The following is an 18,520-nucleotide window of genomic DNA, read 5'->3' as shown; positions in this document are numbered from 1 at the left end:
AGGTTGTTCTGTAAAAGAAAAGCGGCATGGAAAACAACGCCTCGAAGTAACAGAATAGGAAATCAACCATGCGAACGACTCAAAATCTGTGTTTCCGCGGCAAAACCTAGCGCATGCGTACACGTTATTCAGCTCTGTCTCTCAGAGAGCGATAAAACTACGTTTGAGCATACAGTTATTGAGATCAGCTGACTCTCTTTTATTGCGCATGCTAAGTTTTGCCGGGTCGCGGGAAGACGAAAATTGCACATGTAACCGGAGTGAAGGAGGGAAATATTCAGCAGATCGCTGGAAGAAAAGTACTTCAAGATGGATATACCTCATTTGACCAACATCTTGTCGAGTACTTTTGACCCAAACTTAAGAGAAGAAGCAGAAAAAACGTTGAATGAGGTAAAGTTTCATTAACTGCAATTTTTTTCTTGAGCTGACCCATCGATCTCGACAACACGCACATTGTCGGATATTTGCAACCGATCTAACCATCAGTTCTTTGTTGTTAGTCTACAGTTTCGGAACTAAACTTATATTTAAGCAAACCCTTAATTTTAAAATTTCAAACTAGGGTAAAAGTTTGGAATTTAGAAGTTTAATTCAATGCAAAAAAACTTTAAAATGAATTTTATTCGACTTATTTTTATTTTGGTCATGACTTTATCACGCTTTTAAGATTAAAGTTCGATAAGTTATAATTACATTTTTTGGTTTCCTTCCTCGTAGATTCACAAGCATCCAGGGTTCCTCTCGCTTCTTCTCCAAGTCGTTATGTCCAACGATGTACAAATTCCTGTGAGACAATCAGGTGCGAAACCAGTTACGTACCTTGTTAATTTTAGCATATTTGTCGCATTGCATAAGTCACAAAATTAACTTTGGCTTTGAACTGTCTGTTTCATGAAAGGTTGATCACTAAATATCGAAAAAGAAATCATTTCTCAATAAATCACCACAGTAACTTTTATATGTGTGGGTCGAAATTTAGTGGGATTGGTGATGTTCACTTTATCGTACATAATTCAAGAGAATGCAAACTATTCAAATTAAAAACTTTGATTTAAATATCACCTCTACACAACACATGAAAACTCGTATGAATTCTTTTGACCCTGGAAAAAAGGGTCTGGGACTTTAAGCGATCTCTTACCTCCCCAGAGAACACGGCAGTTGAGAACTAGGTCGCATAATTATATTTTACCTAAAGTTCAGACAAGCCGTTTTAAATCAGTTTTTTTTAATAGATGTCTTTTCAATAGTAATTAATACCTTTTCCTTTTCCTTATTCATTCTATTCATGTTATTCGTTGCACGTCTGTTTGCACAATAATTCTTAATAAAGACCTTTATTATTATTATTATTATTATTATTATCATTATTATTATTATTAATTTACTGTAACAGATCACAGAAGTAGACATGTGGCAAGAAAATTTAGTGAAACACTCGCCTGGGCCTCATGAGCCTCTTGTTTTTCTCTTTTGCCATTATCTTGGATCTTGTAATGAACAGATGCATGTCAACATGGAATCTGTTTGTTAACTTAACACTTGTGAGACTTAGAATAGGACATTTAAAGAATAAAGAAAAGGTTCTGATTGGGCTCAGGGTAGTAACAAAGCATGTTTTTGTAAGATCAGCTAAACATTATGCAGTTACCCTGTAACTCCTATGAGTGACAAAGATGGAATTTCTCCTCACAATATCAATTTAATATCAAGCAGACAAGTAATAGGAATAAGGATAAAAAGACAATCAGGGGATTGTCATTTGATTCAATAACAAATTCTCCACACTAACATCATAAGAATTGTATACAGGGTTCGTGCTACTCCTTAAACTCCTTGAAAACTACTTGAATATATTTTGCAAATTCAAGGGCACTTGAAAAGGCCTTAGAAATAAGAAATTAAAAAAAAATCCTCAAAAACTCCTTGAATTTTTTACTTAAATACGCATTGAATGTGAAAAAATATATTGGAAAAAATATATTGGAAACAATAAAAGAGAAAAAATATAGAAAGTTATATGGTTCAAGAGCGCCTTGGGAAAAAAATGTGCCACCATTATTGCAAACAAACGCTTTTTTCATAGCAAAAATGACTCCTTGAAAGTCAAATTTAAGTCCTTAAATACTCCTTAAAAAGTCCTTAAATTTAACTCTGAAATTGCTGCACGAACCCTGTGTATAGGAGAATTGAGAGAACTCAGTAAGGAGAATTGGAAATGAGATCTTGGTAGCGAAAGGGTTTAACTTTTACCATTGATTGCCTTTAAAGGTGTAATTTACCTCAAGAATATGATTGTCCAGTACTGGAAAGACAGAGATCCCTCAGAACTGGCTGATGGTAGTGCTGCGTTTGTTATTGTTGAGCATGACAAGGTTACCATCAGAGAAAATATTGTGGAAGCAGTGATTCATGCTCCTGAATTGATAAGGTAAGAATTCTTTACAGTTAAAGGTGTCTCTGTGTAAAACTTGAGACAGGGTCCTAAGTGTGATCCTGTTCAAGGTCTCTAATTATGATAACCAGGGAGAAGATTATGTAATAATGAAATATCAAATATGAAAATGAAAAAACATTCAACATTGATAACATGGGTTGTCTTTTCAACAAAAAAAATTGCATGATTTTTCAATTTTACTACCAAGATAATCAAGCAAACCAAGGCAATTTTTTATGGATGGAAGCCACCAAGCAGGAAGAGTACTCATAAGCAAATGTGAATCTCACTTTACTCATGACAAAAAGTACTATATACATACAATAACAATATTACCTGAGCAACAGACTTTACTTTTTATTAGTTTAGTAGCCTAATGGCCCTTCTGGGATGTTTGGAGAAGTTTGTAAATCACAAGCTTAAGTCTAGTGATTTACAAACTTTTCAGGTGTGCTCTCTACATTCCAAGTGAGTTATTGCACTGGTAAACCAATAGAAAGGGTGATATACTGCTTTTATAAAAGAATTTAAATGTTTAAGTTTTCTATTGGTCCACTGGTGCAATAAAAAAAATAGGCTTTTTACCAGTCTAAGCACGTGTAGTATTGCACTCATTTCATAAAACCTGATCAATAAATAATGGCTGAACACAGATCACCAATTATGCTCCAAATATAGTAATCAAAAAAATTTTTTCTACTCAATGTGATGACCAAATTGTCTCAGTTTGGTGTTGTGAAATGCTTGTTTAAAAAGTCTCTAAATTATGTGTTCCTGCGAAGGGTTATAAATATTCTTACCAATGTCCGCTACCGCCAGTAACTTGTAAGTTGTAATGTGATGTGTAAAGACCTACAGTGTTTAAAACGTGCAGTTTCACTTACATTGCAGAATCCAGCTCACTGTGTGTGTAAGTCAAATTCTACGCCATGACTTTCCTGAAAAGTGGCCTGGAGTAATAAACAAAGTGAATGGATTCCTGGCAGAGAATAGCCAAGGGACGTGGATGGGTGCTCTTCTTACACTTTATCAAATTGTCAAGAAGTACGAGTAAGTACAAGGATGCAAACTTTCTGTAATCATTTAACTCCCAGAAGTGATTAACATGGAACCTTTCTCCATAATATCAGTACATTATGTAGCAAACAGGTGATGAGAATCCTTGATCCAACACCAGATTCTCATAACTAATCAACAAGAAATTGTGTAGCAGCTAGAGGGGAGAATTAACAATCAGATCCAGGGATTTAAAAGGTTAATTTTTACTCCTTCACTGCCTTTACTGTGAGGTGAGGAGACCTCAAGAAACCACCAGGCTATGGGAAAGGCCACCTCTTTCACAACAATATGTTTAAAAAAATTAATGCTGCTTTGCCAATTCAGTGATAATTTAAGTTAAAAAAATCTTGCATTTTTGTCTTTAAAGTGATAAAAAATGTTCTTACCATAAATGATCACCCTGCCTGTCACTGCATGTTGTCTTCTATTCAATTTTCTGTAGGTTCAAGAAGCCAGAGGAACGGAAATTTCTCCACAACGTCATGCAAATTCTTTTGCCACAACTGTATGCAAGATTCACCTCTCTGATAGAAGACTCATCAGAGTTGTCAGTGGAAATTCAAAAACAGATTCTCAAAATATTTTTTTCACTTATTCAGGTTAGTTCCATCAACCTGATGGTAGAGAAAATAGTAGTTTTCCACGGAGAGTTGTTGGGAGATTGTGACATGCATTTTTAGCAATGAACTTGAATAAGATGGTATGTAACAGTTAATCAGTCTGAAACCCTCAAAGATATGCTTTACACCAAGGTCTCCAAATACGTGTAGGTCCCCTTTCTTGAGAGGACACATGTCTGACTGTTCCTCCATTTTGGTTAAACAAAGGAGAAATGTGGTCCAATGTTTTCTTTCATCATATGATGAAACAAGTGTGGCTGTGAACTTTTCCTTTATGTATCAAAACAAAAAACAGTACTTATGCTTCAGCAAAATGCATGGTCTTGAATTTGAGATTTGATCTTGAAACTTTTCTTCCCCAAGCTTTCTGCTTTCCTTATAAGTGATGTGACAGTGTCCTTTCCAGCCACAGAAATTAATGCAACACACATTCATGAAATAAGTAAGGATCTTTCATTCATTAAATTATTTTTTCTTGCTAGTATGTCCTTCCCCTTGAACTAATTACAACAGATTTTGGGAATTGGATGCAAGTTTTCCAAACTGTGGTGAACAGAGATGTACCTCCGGTAAGAATCTTTTTACACTGGATCTCATTGCTCTTACTTGTGTATATGTCAGGGCTCGACACTAACTTTTCAACTTACTAGCCAAGTGACAACTTAGATGTTACAACAATTTCAGTTTGTTTACTAGCCTAACTGGCAAGTGGAAATAGAAAACCACTGGCCAAAACTGAATTTCTACTAGTCTGTGGCTAGTTGGCTACTGTTAGTGTTGAGCCCTGATATATAGGCGAAAGATAACTACTCTGTACTCAAGCCAAGCAGCCCACTTGGGGGGTCATGTTCCAGTTTCTGTAGCATGAAGGAACTCAGAGTATTAAGACCCCTTCATGGATGGAATCCCACTCCATGGTTAGGTCAGCACCCCCCCCCCTCCCCACCCAACATTTCTCGAGGCTTCCCTGTAAGCTCAATGACACCCATTTGTACTCCTGGGTGAGGAAAGAACTTTTTGAAAGGAATTTTGTGCAAAGAGCTTAATATAAGCATGCATGTAGGTAGCAACTAAAAAATAATTGATAGATTAATAATTACAAATAAAACACCATCCCACCAAGCTACTGTATGTATTTAGTTAGTAAGAATTGAAACATGGAGGCAAGGTTCAAATGCCAAAACATGTAGCAAATCCTTAATGCGTGCTCTCTTACCTGTATTTGTGTGCTTTTTACTTTTTTTTTGCATTTAGGTTGCTTTGGAAGGTGACGAAGAAGAGTTAGCCCGACTACCCTGGTGGAAAGCTAAGAAATGGGCTCTGCACGTATTGTGCCGGTTGTTTGAGAGGTAAACCTGGTGTTAAATACAGTATTACATCATTTACATAGTTTTGAACCGCAAAGTAGAAAGCATTATAAAAAATTATTTTAATTTGTGGTACCCAATTTAATTTTTTTTTTTTTTTTGGTTTTCCCATTTTACCCTTATATCAACATTTTGGGTCAAGGTCAAATTTTGATTTAAGCAAAGTGTTATTTTAAAAAGGAGTTTGAAGGGGAATAACGTTCTTTTTTGCCAATGTATTGTATGGGGTGGCCAACAAATATGAAGCTAGCTGCCATCCGTATGCCATGAAATGATTAGTCCTTTTCGGTTTTCAGATATGGTACTCCAGGATCAATAACAAAAGAATATGAGGAGTTTTCTGAGTACTACTGTAAAAATTTTGCAGGTAAGTATGTGAAGAGACTTACTATAGTTTGCTCTTCAGTAAAAACATTGAAAGGTTAGTTAATGAAGATTTTATTATTGGGCTTACTTTCTGTGTATAGTTCTTTTTCATCCAGGTTTCCCAGCATTTTTTAATTCTTTAAACCCTTCCAGTACCTACAAATTTGCTTCCTCCATAAACTTGTCAAAGACCTTTCCTAGGGGCAGTTAATGCTGTGCTTTAGATTGGTCAACTTTAGGCTGAGTTTCAACACGATGCATTTATTTAACCAAGAGCTTGTCTTTTTCTGCAGGAAGTGTGACACAGATTCTTCTTAAAGTACTGGATCAGTACAGAAGAAAAGTGTTTGTGGCTCCAAGAGTACTTCAGCAAACCATAAACTACTTGAAAAATGGGTGAGTGCATTTTAAATTATTGTAACATTGTGTGGATTACATTGAGGCTGGTCTCAGCTTAGTGAATTCGGTTTGTTTGGTAGTGATGAGTTGTGGTATTCACCTGCTGTACATAATGGCACTTAAAGCATTTTTGGAAGTGCTATAACTAATTTTGGTCTCAAAATGTACTTGTTTATTTTCCAGGGTTTCAAATGCACTCCACTGGAAAATAATGAGGCCTCATATCCAGGTAAAAAAGAAATCATATTGACAAAAAAAGATTTGCAACATTCAAACAAAGGTAACAAGCAGGTATCACCAAGGCGGCTATAAAATATTATAATGTAAATACATACTAGTTACAGACTTCAAGTTGCGTAACTGGTATAAACAGTAATGATTGGCAATCTGTGGATTGCACAGACTTTTGATAGATAAGTATTATGTGAAGAGCTTGGAATGATGGTAGATTCCCTAAAGGGAATGCCATTCTATTGTCGGTTACAAGTCAAAAATATTATAATGTTATATTTATAGGCAATAATCCAAGAAGTTGTATTTCCCTTGATGTGTTACACCAATGAAGATGATGAACTCTGGCAAGAAGATCCATATGAGTTTATTAGAGTTAAATATGGTGAGAAGGGGACTAATGTACCAATGTCCTAACTTGAAAACTGCTAAACAGGCTTATGCATGTTAACATTAAGGAATTTCTAAGGAAATATGTTTAATCTGCTTTGCTGAATCTAGCTGAAAACTGGTTTGTGGAAAACAAATTTCGTAATCCAGTGTTTTTAACAGAAAGGGTTGTGCAAAATGGTAATGGATTTATTGTTAAAACTGACAGTTTGGAAGCATCTTGCACAATTCAGTCATTGATGTCTAGTAAAAGCATGTACATGTCTGAAAACTCAGTAAAAAGTTAAGTGTGAAATTCACGAATTTGTTCAATACAACTTTGAAATTACATTCTGTCTGAAGTAGTCCACTATACTTCTAATTTAAAAAGAACTTTAACTTTGGCTCTCATTGACAGATATCTTTGAAGATTTTGTCTCCCCTGTCACTGCGGCAGCCACCCTTCTTCACACAGCTGTTTCAAAAAGAAAGCAAGTTCTTGACCCCACCATGGTATTCTGTGTACATGTCCTTAACCTCCCTGCAGAACAGAGGGACCCTAGACAGAAGGATGGAGCTCTTCATATGATTGGCACATTAGCTGATGTGTTATTAAAGGTTTCTTGCCTTTCACTTTAAGTTTAGAATTGTCTTTTTACTGCACTACTGTCTTTCTGTCAGTGAGTGCATGACTAGTGTTGTTGTGAGTACTGGTATGGGTGGGTGCTGTGATGAAGCAAAACTGTGTCAAGGAATTCAGAGATCAGGGGCTCAGGAATGAATTATTAGTGCTTGTTCCTAATAACAGAGCAATCAACTCCAATTTAGTATGAAAGGTAATCTAGGATTACTGTGGTTTTGCTTTATTAAGTGTTCAATTAGCGTGGAAAACTTGAAGCACACTATCAATCAATCAATCAGAGTCTAGCTCTATATTTTTACTTTTAAAACTCCTTGGCTCTTCATTATATGCTCCTATTTGTGATTGGTGGTCAAGATTACTCTGGATTTTGTGTTACAGCACCTGGTCAGAGTGCAATAAATAAGTTAAACACAAGCAAGCGCATTTCCTACCCCAAATTTTTTAGTGATCCCCTAGAAAACCATAGTGAAAACTGATGTGTGGTTGATGTGAGCTGGTCTGGAAAAAGTTGTGCCACTCTGAACTGGCGCGGCTCTTTTTCATTTTCTGTGAGCATGGATTGAAATTGTGGATTCAACATAAAATATAAGAAATGAGAAAATGATTTGGACTTCTCTATGTATTCTGAGTTTCTTTTTCTGACCTAAAAAAATAAAAAAAAAGTTTGTAATTGAAGAATTTTTCAGTAGTTGTACATCCTTTTTAGATTGAGGCAAAAGTTTCAACATGTTCAACACTGTGAATAATATAATGAAGTGCTTATTGACGGAGTTTTGTTGGGCTGGACATGAAAACATTTGGCATTCAATCCATTTGTCATATGTCATGACCTTGAGCCAAATATATTCTGGTTCAGTCACCCCCCCCCCCACTTAGTTATTAGGTACCCCCCACTAATAGTTATTAGGTACCCCCACTTAGTTATTAGGTACCCCCCACTTAGTTATTAGGTATCCCCCCACTTAGTTATTAGGTACCCCCCACTTTGTTATTAGGTACCCCCCACTTAGTTATTAGGTACCCCCCACTTAGTTATTAGGTACCCTCCACTTAGTTATTAGGTACCCCCCACTTAGTTATTAGGTACCCCCCACTAATAGTTATTAGGTACCCCCTACTTAGTTATTAGGTACCCTCCACTTAGTTATTAGGTACCCCCCACTTAGTTATTAGGTACCCCCCACTAATAGTTATTAGGTACCCCCCACTTAGTTATTAGGTATCCCCCCACTTTGTTATTAGGTACCCCCCACTTCCTTATTAGGTACCCCCCACTTAGTTATTAGGTACCCCCCACTTAGTTATTAGGTACCCCCCCACTTAGTTATTAGGTACATAGTAAAGAAAGGTAGGAATCCTTATGATTAACATTCTTTTGAATCAGTTATCATCATGTTTTTTTTTCAAGTGTTTTTTTTTTTTTTTTTTATTTCATTTTGTTATGTCCTCTTCTTACAGAGAAAAATGTACAAAGTACAGCTGGAAAATATGTTAGTGCAGCATGTATATCCTGAGTTTAAAAATTCATTAGGATACCTCCGAGCCAGGGTACAAACAGTTTATTTCATTGATTATTTTGTTTGTCCGTGAAGTAACTGACGTTTCATTTATTTCAGATAAGGAGCAAAATTTATCCATTTGAATATTTGGTTTCCTGATAGAAACAATAAAGAACATAATGTTGCTGAATGTTAGATGATACATTGTGTTAAAAAAAATAGTTGGTCTTTCATGATGAAATCAAAACATTTCTCAGATCTCCCTAACTTTACCCACCTACTAATGAAACTGTAAAGCATTGCTCTGAAATTTTCCTGTTATTTGCTTCTTCCTGTTATTTGCTTCATTTTGTTGCCAGAAAAAAACAAACGATTACATTTTCTTGTTAGTGTCTTCTTAAAACTCAGGGTGATAAACAAAAGCAAAGGTTTATTAGCAGAAGTTTGCCTTTCTGAAAAATTTCATTGAAAAGAAAAAAAAAATTTCATTGAAAAAGAATTGAACTGCAGCAGTATTGCTGGTAGTAGTAGAAAATGATGAAGTTTGCAGAGCAATGTTTTGCAATTATTTTGCAAGGTAGCGTGCAAACATTGGGAAGATTAAAGCCAAGAAGAAAATGAAAAAGTAGAGATTATTTGCATCTTACCCTCTGATTCTTCTATTGAACAGCATGTATTTTACTTCAAATGTATTGACATGTCTTTAGGCATGCTGGGTCTTGCACAGTTTTGGCGACATAACCTTCAAAGATGAAAGAAACCTTGCCACAGCTGTAAATTCTGCCCGTATTTGTTTAACTGAAGACACTGATGCCCCTGTCATTGTGGAGGCAGCCATTGCTTTACAGTTTCTCATAGAGAAACAGGAAGGATGTGAGTAGTTTGGTCAATTATGCCAGAAAGTAACAGAATTTGCAATATCATTATGCAACAGGAAAGCACCATTAAAAGGGAAGTTTAAGAACCTTTTACTTTGTCAATGGAGCAGAGCAAGAAGAGTAGTAGTCAATAATTTTTAATCCATTACCTTCCATCAGTCAAATGCTCTACCAGTAGCTACAGAACAACAGCAATATAATAACACAGGTTTGAAGATTTTTCATTTTTATTTTGCAGCAAAAAAATATATTGAGCCACATGTGCGTCCAATCATCCTACGTGAGTATTCTTTTTATCTAATTTTCAGCGCAATTTCACGAATAAAATAAACAAATAGATAGTGTTCAATGTCAATGTTCTCACATATTCATGAATTACAATTTTGTGCATCAAGCAATTTTAAAACTAAAATTTATAAATATGTTAAATTAGAATTAAATTACTGTGTGTAAAGTGTAATATACTACTGATTTTTTTGGAAAAATTGTACTTGGAAAGAAAACCTACTATGTAATCTTTCAGTTCTATGCTTTGGCAATGTATAGTTCTTTGAGTTTCTTGCTTGGTAATGGTGTCCAGATAACCAATGAAGGCTATCATCCTACATTGGTAGAGTACACTTACCATAAGCTGCGTCGTGCCGTATAAGCACTGGGAGATTTTGGTTTATTGGCCTTGACCCTATTAAAATTAAAGATAATTTGAAGAACTGTTTATGAATGTTTTGTCACAAGGGCTTTCATGTGATGTGTTCATTTAATTTTGACCCCTCTGGTTAACTATGCAACCTTCTGTGTAATAAAATTTTGGTTCTTTCTCTAGAGCTGCTGAAAGTTATACGGGAAACGGAGAATGACGATTTGACTGGGGTGATGCAGAAACTTATCTCAACGTATGGACACCAGGAACAAGTTGCAAGCATTGCAATAGATATTGCTAGAGATCTGGTAAGATAAGATGTGATGTAGTAAGTTGATGAAAAAAGTTTTCCCTCTTTGATATTTTTTTTTTGGGGGGGGGGCGAGGGGGGGGCTTGTAAAACATCTTTTTTAACTTTCAAATTAGACTATGTGCCATGAAATTTAATCTTAGAAAATTATACTATTTAAGTGTTGATTTCGTCTGTGCCATAATTGTGATATTTTGTGATGAAGATGTTTTCTTTCTACAGGCAACCACTTTTGTTCAACTGTTAGATGGGGAAGATAGTGATGAGAAAGCTGTTACTGCCATGGGAATTCTGAACACGCTTGAAACAATGTTAAACGTGATGGAAGGATCTAAAGCTGTAAGATGAGTTTATTGTCGCTGATTTGGTGCTTTTTGTTTTAGATACCTTGGCAGCTGCTACTTTCGAGCAATAGTCCTTTGTTAACGATCATTATTGGTCGACTGAAATGTAGATTCTCTTAACACAATGTTATCATTTTTCAGATCGTACTTCAATTGGAACAAGTTGTAATTTCTTTAATAGCCAAGGTTCTAGAGCTGTCTGTAATGGGTAAGAAGTAGATATGGAGTAGATATTTTTTCTGGCCAAGTACATTTAATTTTTTCACTCTGTAATACTGTTACTGTATTTCTGTGCAGAATTTTATGAAGACATTCTTTCCATTATCTGCACCTGTACATGTTTTGAGATCTCGCAGTCCATGTGGGCGGTGTATTACATGCTGTACGAGGCTTTCCAGAGAGATGCCTTCGACTACTTTGCAGGTATGGCGTCATAATTTACGTAATGTAATCCGTCAATGACTTGGGAGTGCATGACATGTGGAGAAAGGATTGCCTAAGGTACATGTATCCGTAATTTCCACCTTGGAGTACATTTTAAGGGAACTTTACACAGTGTTCTTTGAAGAATTACATGCTATTTGAGGTTTTTACCTTGCAGAAATTCATCTGCAGGCCTTTTTGCTCATCTAAATGTATCATTTACTTACTCATCAAGCTCTTACTGTATAAATTTCTGCCATTCCCAGAAATGATGCCATGTTTACACAACTACATCACAGTGGACACACCTGCCTTTTTAGCAAATCCAAAGAACCTTGAGATAATCTATAACATGTGTAAAAAGGTATGCTGTATGAACATATCGATGATATTTGTAAAAAATCCAATAACGGAGGAGGCGAGAGTCCAAACTCCGTATGAAACATGTGTTAACTTGTTAAAATAACAACAACATTAGGCTTAAGTAAAAAAAGTCCAAAAACTTCTTAAAATTCCAAGCTGAGGGATAACAAACTGGCGTGAACGAAAAATCAAAAATAACAACTACGCTAACTCCGAAAAAAAACAACCAAGATACGCGCGAAATGTCCACGTCAGTTTCCAATGTCAAGGTTAGTGTTCTTTGACGTGATTGGTTAATCTGTTAAATCACGTACGCAACGCGTGAATACAAGAATATCACAAAGGAGGGAAAGGACGAGGAAAATTGAAATTTGACATTTAAAAAACCAAAGAGATTTTCCACAATATCGTCCTTATTGAATTCGAAATGTTACCTCTACATGTACAATAAATGATCAATGAAAAGGCCTGTAAAGTTTACTGGCTTTGAACTCTCAGGATACTTTTCATTCATCATCAGATGTTAACAGATTCGTCAGCAACAGAAGATCAGCAGTGCAATGCAGCAAAGCTGTTGGAAGTGACAATACTTCAATGCCATGGACTGATGGACCAGGTATAGTTACTGAATGGTTATGAAATAAAATTATAATTATCCAGCGCTCGCCCCTATGATCGATTTGGTCGCCATGGCGAGTAGGGGAATATTTTGGCAACTGAATTTGCAACGAAAGTCTCCAGTTCGACAACTTAAGTGTTTTTGTAGCAAGCTGTAATTTTTTTTTCTCTAGCTAGAGCTAATGCTCTAAAGACAATTATATGATAAGCGGTAAATTTCATTTGAACAGATTTCCTTGTTCTTTTAGTGGCTTCCATATTACATTGAAGCAGCACTGGAGAGATTGACGAGGGAGGTGAAGGAGAGTGAATTAAGAACTATGTGCTTACAAGTGGTAAGGACGGTCAGAACAACAGCAAACTTTTTCTAGTTGTTTATTTCTCCGAGACTTGAGGCATTTAGCTTTTTTTTGCATCTCAGTGGAATATTTTTGGTATCGATCCATCAAAGAGTTGAATTTACGTTCCAAGTCTCTCAAAGTCTTTGCGGTTGAGTTTTTTGCAAAGTTAGAGAATTAAGGAAGAGAAAACCTATAAAAAAAGTGAAGCACGTTGTGACAAATTCGATGTAACCATGCCGGCTTCTTTGTATTTTTGCTGGCCTTCCACTTAATTAGCCATAGCTTCATTTCAAATTTTCAGATCTTACTGAATGCATGTGTTTTGTGATTCCAGGCTATTGCAGGGCTAATATACAATGCCCCTCTCCTGTTAAGTATTCTGGACAAACTCCAGTTTCCAAACACTAACGAAACTGTGACGGCGCAGTTTTTTAGTCATTGGGTTAGTGATTACGACTGTTTTTTCGGGTAAGCGGAGATAACATATTTTGATTTTGGTACTGTAAACATTTTCAGAAAATTTAGAACTTGTTATATGGCGCTATTTTTCAAGATGACTTCGTTAGTTTTGATTTGGATTTCTTTTTTAGTCATTTCGATCACAATCACGAGCTAGCACTTGGGGATCACATGGTTTTCAGGGTGGAGCTGAGGGGGGGGGGGGGATCAGTCGTCGCTAACATTATAATTATGAAAATTCATTAGATCTTAGACTAAGGAATAGTGAAGATTTATGTCCTTGATTTGCCCAGCTGTTAATAGTGAACTCTGCTTACTATTTTTTTGTTGCAGTATTCATGATCGCAAGATGTTCGTGTTGGGTTTCTGTGCACTCATGGATCTTCCAAAACCGATGAGACCACAGGCTCTCCTTCAGTGCTCGCCCCAGATTCTCCCGGCCTTGCTAGTATTATTCCAAGGACTCAAAAGAGCGTATGAAAGTATGGGCCATTTCCACTTAGTAAAGTGTTGACTTTTATGTAGATATTTATCGCTGGTGTCCTTAACAACCGTTGTTTGGTTGTTAAGAACACAATTTTTTCCAAAGGTAACCCCTTAAGGTACCTTTATTCAGAACTTGAACAGCGATCAAAGCCTGCTATTGCGGCCGGTTTCTTCTTTAAATCAATTTGGTTTTATCAACCGTGCTTGTAATGTCAGTTGACCACCGAAGAGAATTTCTAAAGCTGACGTCTCGAGCGTTAGCCCTTCGTCATTCACCTTGACGCATGGCAAAGGCTTGAAACGTTTGCAGTAGGAATATTTTGCAGTAGCCAGTTTACATTATCAACTCATATGAATGATGCACGATCCTCGCAGTAGATAGCGCTATTTAAGCAATAGCGAAAATCAGACCTGAAAAGGTCTGCGAGGATCGTGCATCATACGTATCTAATACCGCAGTTCAAAATATATGAACTTCATATATTTCATTGTATCCGAATTATCAACTCAGCTGCTAAAACCAAATTATCTTGTAATCACTCCCCACCAATACAGCGCCATAGTTTCTCCAGAAACTTACCACCTTTATTCATTTGTTTTCTTCGTTATACCAATCATTCTTAAACTAATGAACTTTTTTTCATTTTTTATTTGATTGTTTTAGATCGAGGTGAAGGCGACGGTGAGAATGAAGATGACCATGAAGGGGAATCTGATGAAGGTGAGCCTCGGTAGTGACGCCATTTTCCTTTTTGTCTTGTTCTTTATCTCATTTCGCTCATTGACAGCGCAGGCGTCGTGGCTTAATTTTTTAAGATTCTGGACTTTAAGTGTTAAGGTCCCACTTTTAATTCATTACTTTGCCTCAATTTAATTTTTCTCTCTCAAATTCAGACTGCCATTTGTTAGGGACCGCTAAGTTTTTCTCCCCTTAGGTGGAATTTTTGATATTTTACGCACTTCGTACTCTGCTCTTACGCACACTAGATCTAAATGCTCCTTTTTTAAGTCTTTTGGCCTTTTAGTTTTAAAATGCTGGCTTTGAAAATCAAATGTAATCTCAAGACAGTATCCCCCAAACCCTGTCAGTGTTGAACCTGTCTGTTTTAACTGAAGTCTTCAGTTCTTCAATATTTGCGTTTTTCAGCAATTGATTTTGTATGCCGGAGAAATCAAGGCACACAAACTTGTAACATTGTAGTACAGACGACTATATTTGCTCCATTAGTGGGAGTTTTGACACATTTTTGTTCCGTCCTTTTCCTCAGATGAACTAGCCAGTGATGAGGATGAAATTAACGAAGATGACGTTCAGTATATTGAAAATCTGGCGAAAAAGGTATACATATACACTCTTCTCCCTTCTTATACAAACGACAGGTGGAATAAATTTTTAGACCAGTACAGCAATCCTTTAACCACAGCTGAATTTTCAAGATTTCCAAGTGATATTATGCGGCTACAGGAGATACTGCAAGCTGTACATTCTACCGGTTATCGCCTGCATGAATAGGACAACATTGCGTACATCTGATGTATGTTCCTTTAAACTATAAACAAGTACACCATCACAGTGTTCCGAAATATTAGTGCTTTAGGTTGGTCGTTTGAAAAGAATGCGCTGTCTAGGCCTTTTCAGTTTGGCTACAGCTTAGCGGAATTGACGATTTTCACGAATTTTAATGAAATTCGTCAAAGCGAAATCAGTGAGGCGGATTTGACGATTTTGACGAAATTTCGTCAAATCTGCCATAATTGTTAATGCATGCATATAATAAGAAGGAAATATAATAAAAAGGAGAGTCATTTGGCTTTTTTTTTCGCCTTCGCATGCTTGCTATCCATCTTTCGAAGTGTTTAATTTCCGACCTTCGCGAGTGAAGCGCAGAACTTTAATGACCAGAAAACTTTATTATCTAACCAAACTAAATTTTGGTCTTTAGCTTTGAAAAAGTCCTTTACAAGGCCATGTTGACTTTTAGGAGTGTGAGACTTTACGAACCATTCACCCAAAAGTAATTTGTAAATTAATGTGAACAACCCCTTGTTGAATTAAAACAACTTTAACAGAGAGAACCATCTATTATCTTAGGAACCCAGTGTGCTAAGCTCTTGAAATCGTATTTTGTCTTCCCGCAGGCCGCCGACCATTTAGATGATGAAGAAGATGTGGAGGATGAAGAGACAGCTCTGGAAAATTTTACCACTTCTGTGGATAACGAAGAAACCGATGAATACATTGCCTTTACGAATTCACTCCAAGGTAATTGAAAATGCAGTTCCATGTTTAAATGATAAGCACGACAGCACAGGGTTGGCGTCATGTACTTTTTCTTGGGTTTCTTTCGCGTCGCCGAACGTAATAGAAGGTTTAAGAAGTGTTTCGTTTATCACTTCATTGGAATACAATAATACCGGCGGTCAGGAGGATGGAAAGCTTTCGAAGGAATGATTAATTAAGTCAGCTCGTAAGATTTTATTTTAGGATGGTTAAGCGTTTGTAAGCCCTCATAGGATGGCTTCTTTATTTCTTTTTTCAGAACTTAGTTTTACCGCAATACTACTGTTCTCGAATGCACTTTTTGGAGAATAATAATTCCGGTGCCTTCCTTCTCCGCGGCTCATGTCAATCGTCTCTCTCCGTGATCTTTTTCTTTTATTTTAGTGAAACCTGTTTTTTCTTTTAGCTTCTCCATTAAGGTCTTCTCCAATTGAAAGGAAATGCTTTGTGTGGTTTAAAGTGATTTTTTTTCGTTTTCTAGCCCTTCAGACAAATGACCCAGAATGGTATTCCGCTTTGACAAGCGTGTTAACAGAAGAACAGGGCAATTCATTACAGGAAGTGCTTGTGCTGGCTGAACAGAAGAGAGCTTCACTAGGTGAGAACTGTGCCAACTCCACGACCAGCAAAACAGAGTGAAACAGTAGAGAACAATAAGAAAAGATGAAAAGCTGAAATTTAGCTGTTAACTTGTGTCAGTCTTACGTAACTTTTGGGTCAATCATCTTTAAGTCAGTTTGGCGGTCATTCGTCAGTCTGTAAGCCAGCCAATTAGATGTTCAGTCAGTGGGTCAGTCAGTCGGTCAATCGGTCTGTCGTTCGGTAAGTTATTCAGCCAGTCAGCTGATCTGTCAGTTAGTTCATCACCCGTCAGTCATCAATTCATTTTGAAGATGAGCTCGCGGGCAGGCCCTCATTACAAGCGTCTTCGGGACGAGCGTTTATTTGCCCGCGGGTAGGTTTGAGGCCTTAAGCAACGTGAGCCCGCGAGAGGTCGGGAAGGGGTCAGTGTCCCCCAAAAACCTCTTCGCTACTCGTCTCCAATCTTTTCGCGGGTGGAGAAACGCCGTCTGTAGCGCAACGTAAAGTTTGCGGGCTATTTAAGGTCTGCAAGTCGTTTTAAATTTTCATATAGTAACATAATTGTTTTGTTTGTCGGTCAGTTGTTGTCGTGAACTGTTTGGTCTAATGATTTCGCTGATTAATGATCCGTCGATTAATTTATCATCGCTGAGTGATTTATTGAACTGTAGTCAGCGCGAACTATTTGACCTGAAATCCAGTGCACCACTCTTAATTCCAACCTGAGCCACCGTCTCTGTATTTAGTTCTTGGGTAAGACACTCTACTATATTCTATCCAACAGAATCCAGGCGAATCGAGCAGCAAGGAGGGTACATGTTCACCAACATGGCTGTGCCGAGTACCTTCAACTTTGGACAGTAACCGTGGAAGATTTTTTTGTGTTGCTTATTTCTTTCACGAAGAGACTGCAAATGAAAAGTTTTTTACGAAATTAAGGAAATGAACTTCGATGATAATTTATATCTTCAGATTGAAGAAACATTTTGACTTCTGACTAATGGCGTCATGTGAGTGACTTTGTGATTGCGTGATTTTTCTTTTGGTCGAAGCGCAATTCGTGACATACAGCAGATCACGCAACATAGCAATTTTGCGTTTCTGCTGTACTTGTTTTCTTGCACTCTCTCGTCTTTTGTACATAAGATTAACATCGATTTTATTTGTTGAAGGGTCGATTTTGCTGACCCTTATTCAAATTTTTGTTGTCGGTAAACCTTTTGATAATGCTTTGCAAAGTTTTATTATCACATGACAAAATAGTGCAACCTCAAACCTGCACTGCAGGTTTCACGCCAGTTATACCCTCGCGATACTTGGCGCCATAGGGGGAAAGGACTTGACAAACTCTAGGAAAATGGTCGTGAGATGGAAGTCCGCAGTTTTGCACAACAAAAAAAAGTTAGATAAGGTCATTGGCGCAGACAATTCACTTCTGTCCTCATTATTCAAGATGTTATCTCGGTGAGATACGAGCAACAATTGCTCACTTTCTTTAGTATCAACAGATGCAGTTCGAAAAATATTATTGATAGTAGCCGTTTCGTTACGGGTTTGTCACCAAGAATGAAACTGACTTTGTTCAAATCAGTGACTTAAAAATTCAGACAGCGAAGCTATTTTAATAAAAGAGCAAATCAAATGAGAGGTTGCCGGACTGATCGTCCTTGCATACAGTTGTTGCTTGGTCGCCGCTCTGCGAAAAAAAAGTGCCAACACCAACGCTAGTCACTGTTAGTATACAGCTGTTTCGAAAAAGGTTGTTGGAAAAAGGACAAGTGCACGCAACAATCTCGAAACGG

At 37.0% G+C, this 18,520-nt stretch overlaps 1 protein-coding gene across 1 annotated transcript; it reads left to right on the top strand.

Moving 5' to 3' along the window:
- The first annotated feature begins 210 nt into the window (after positions 1-210).
- Positions 211-18,365, top strand: LOC111339153 (importin-7). The gene is made up of 29 exons (XM_088735691.1): positions 211-393; positions 721-802; positions 2,275-2,434; positions 3,332-3,490; positions 3,942-4,098; positions 4,602-4,688; positions 5,374-5,468; positions 5,783-5,853; positions 6,146-6,248; positions 6,435-6,480; positions 6,768-6,867; positions 7,270-7,469; positions 8,953-9,042; positions 9,701-9,866; positions 10,110-10,151; positions 10,695-10,819; positions 11,044-11,160; positions 11,307-11,373; positions 11,463-11,588; positions 11,855-11,952; positions 12,472-12,567; positions 12,818-12,904; positions 13,245-13,378; positions 13,703-13,851; positions 14,520-14,576; positions 15,124-15,194; positions 15,995-16,118; positions 16,618-16,734; positions 17,503-18,365. The coding sequence occupies exons 1-29, from the start codon at positions 310-312 to the stop codon at positions 17,580-17,582; spliced, it is 3,090 nt and encodes a 1,029-aa protein (XP_088591817.1). The 5' UTR covers positions 211-309; the 3' UTR covers positions 17,583-18,365.
- Positions 18,366-18,520: the final 155 nt, after the last annotated feature.

The sequence above is a fragment of the Stylophora pistillata genome, chromosome 10, assembly GCF_964205215.1.
Source record: "Stylophora pistillata chromosome 10, jaStyPist1.2, whole genome shotgun sequence".
Taxonomy (NCBI): domain Eukaryota; kingdom Metazoa; phylum Cnidaria; class Anthozoa; order Scleractinia; family Pocilloporidae; genus Stylophora; species Stylophora pistillata.
The sequence above is the reverse complement of the archived record's forward strand: the minus strand, read 5'-3'. Positions and strand labels throughout refer to the sequence as shown.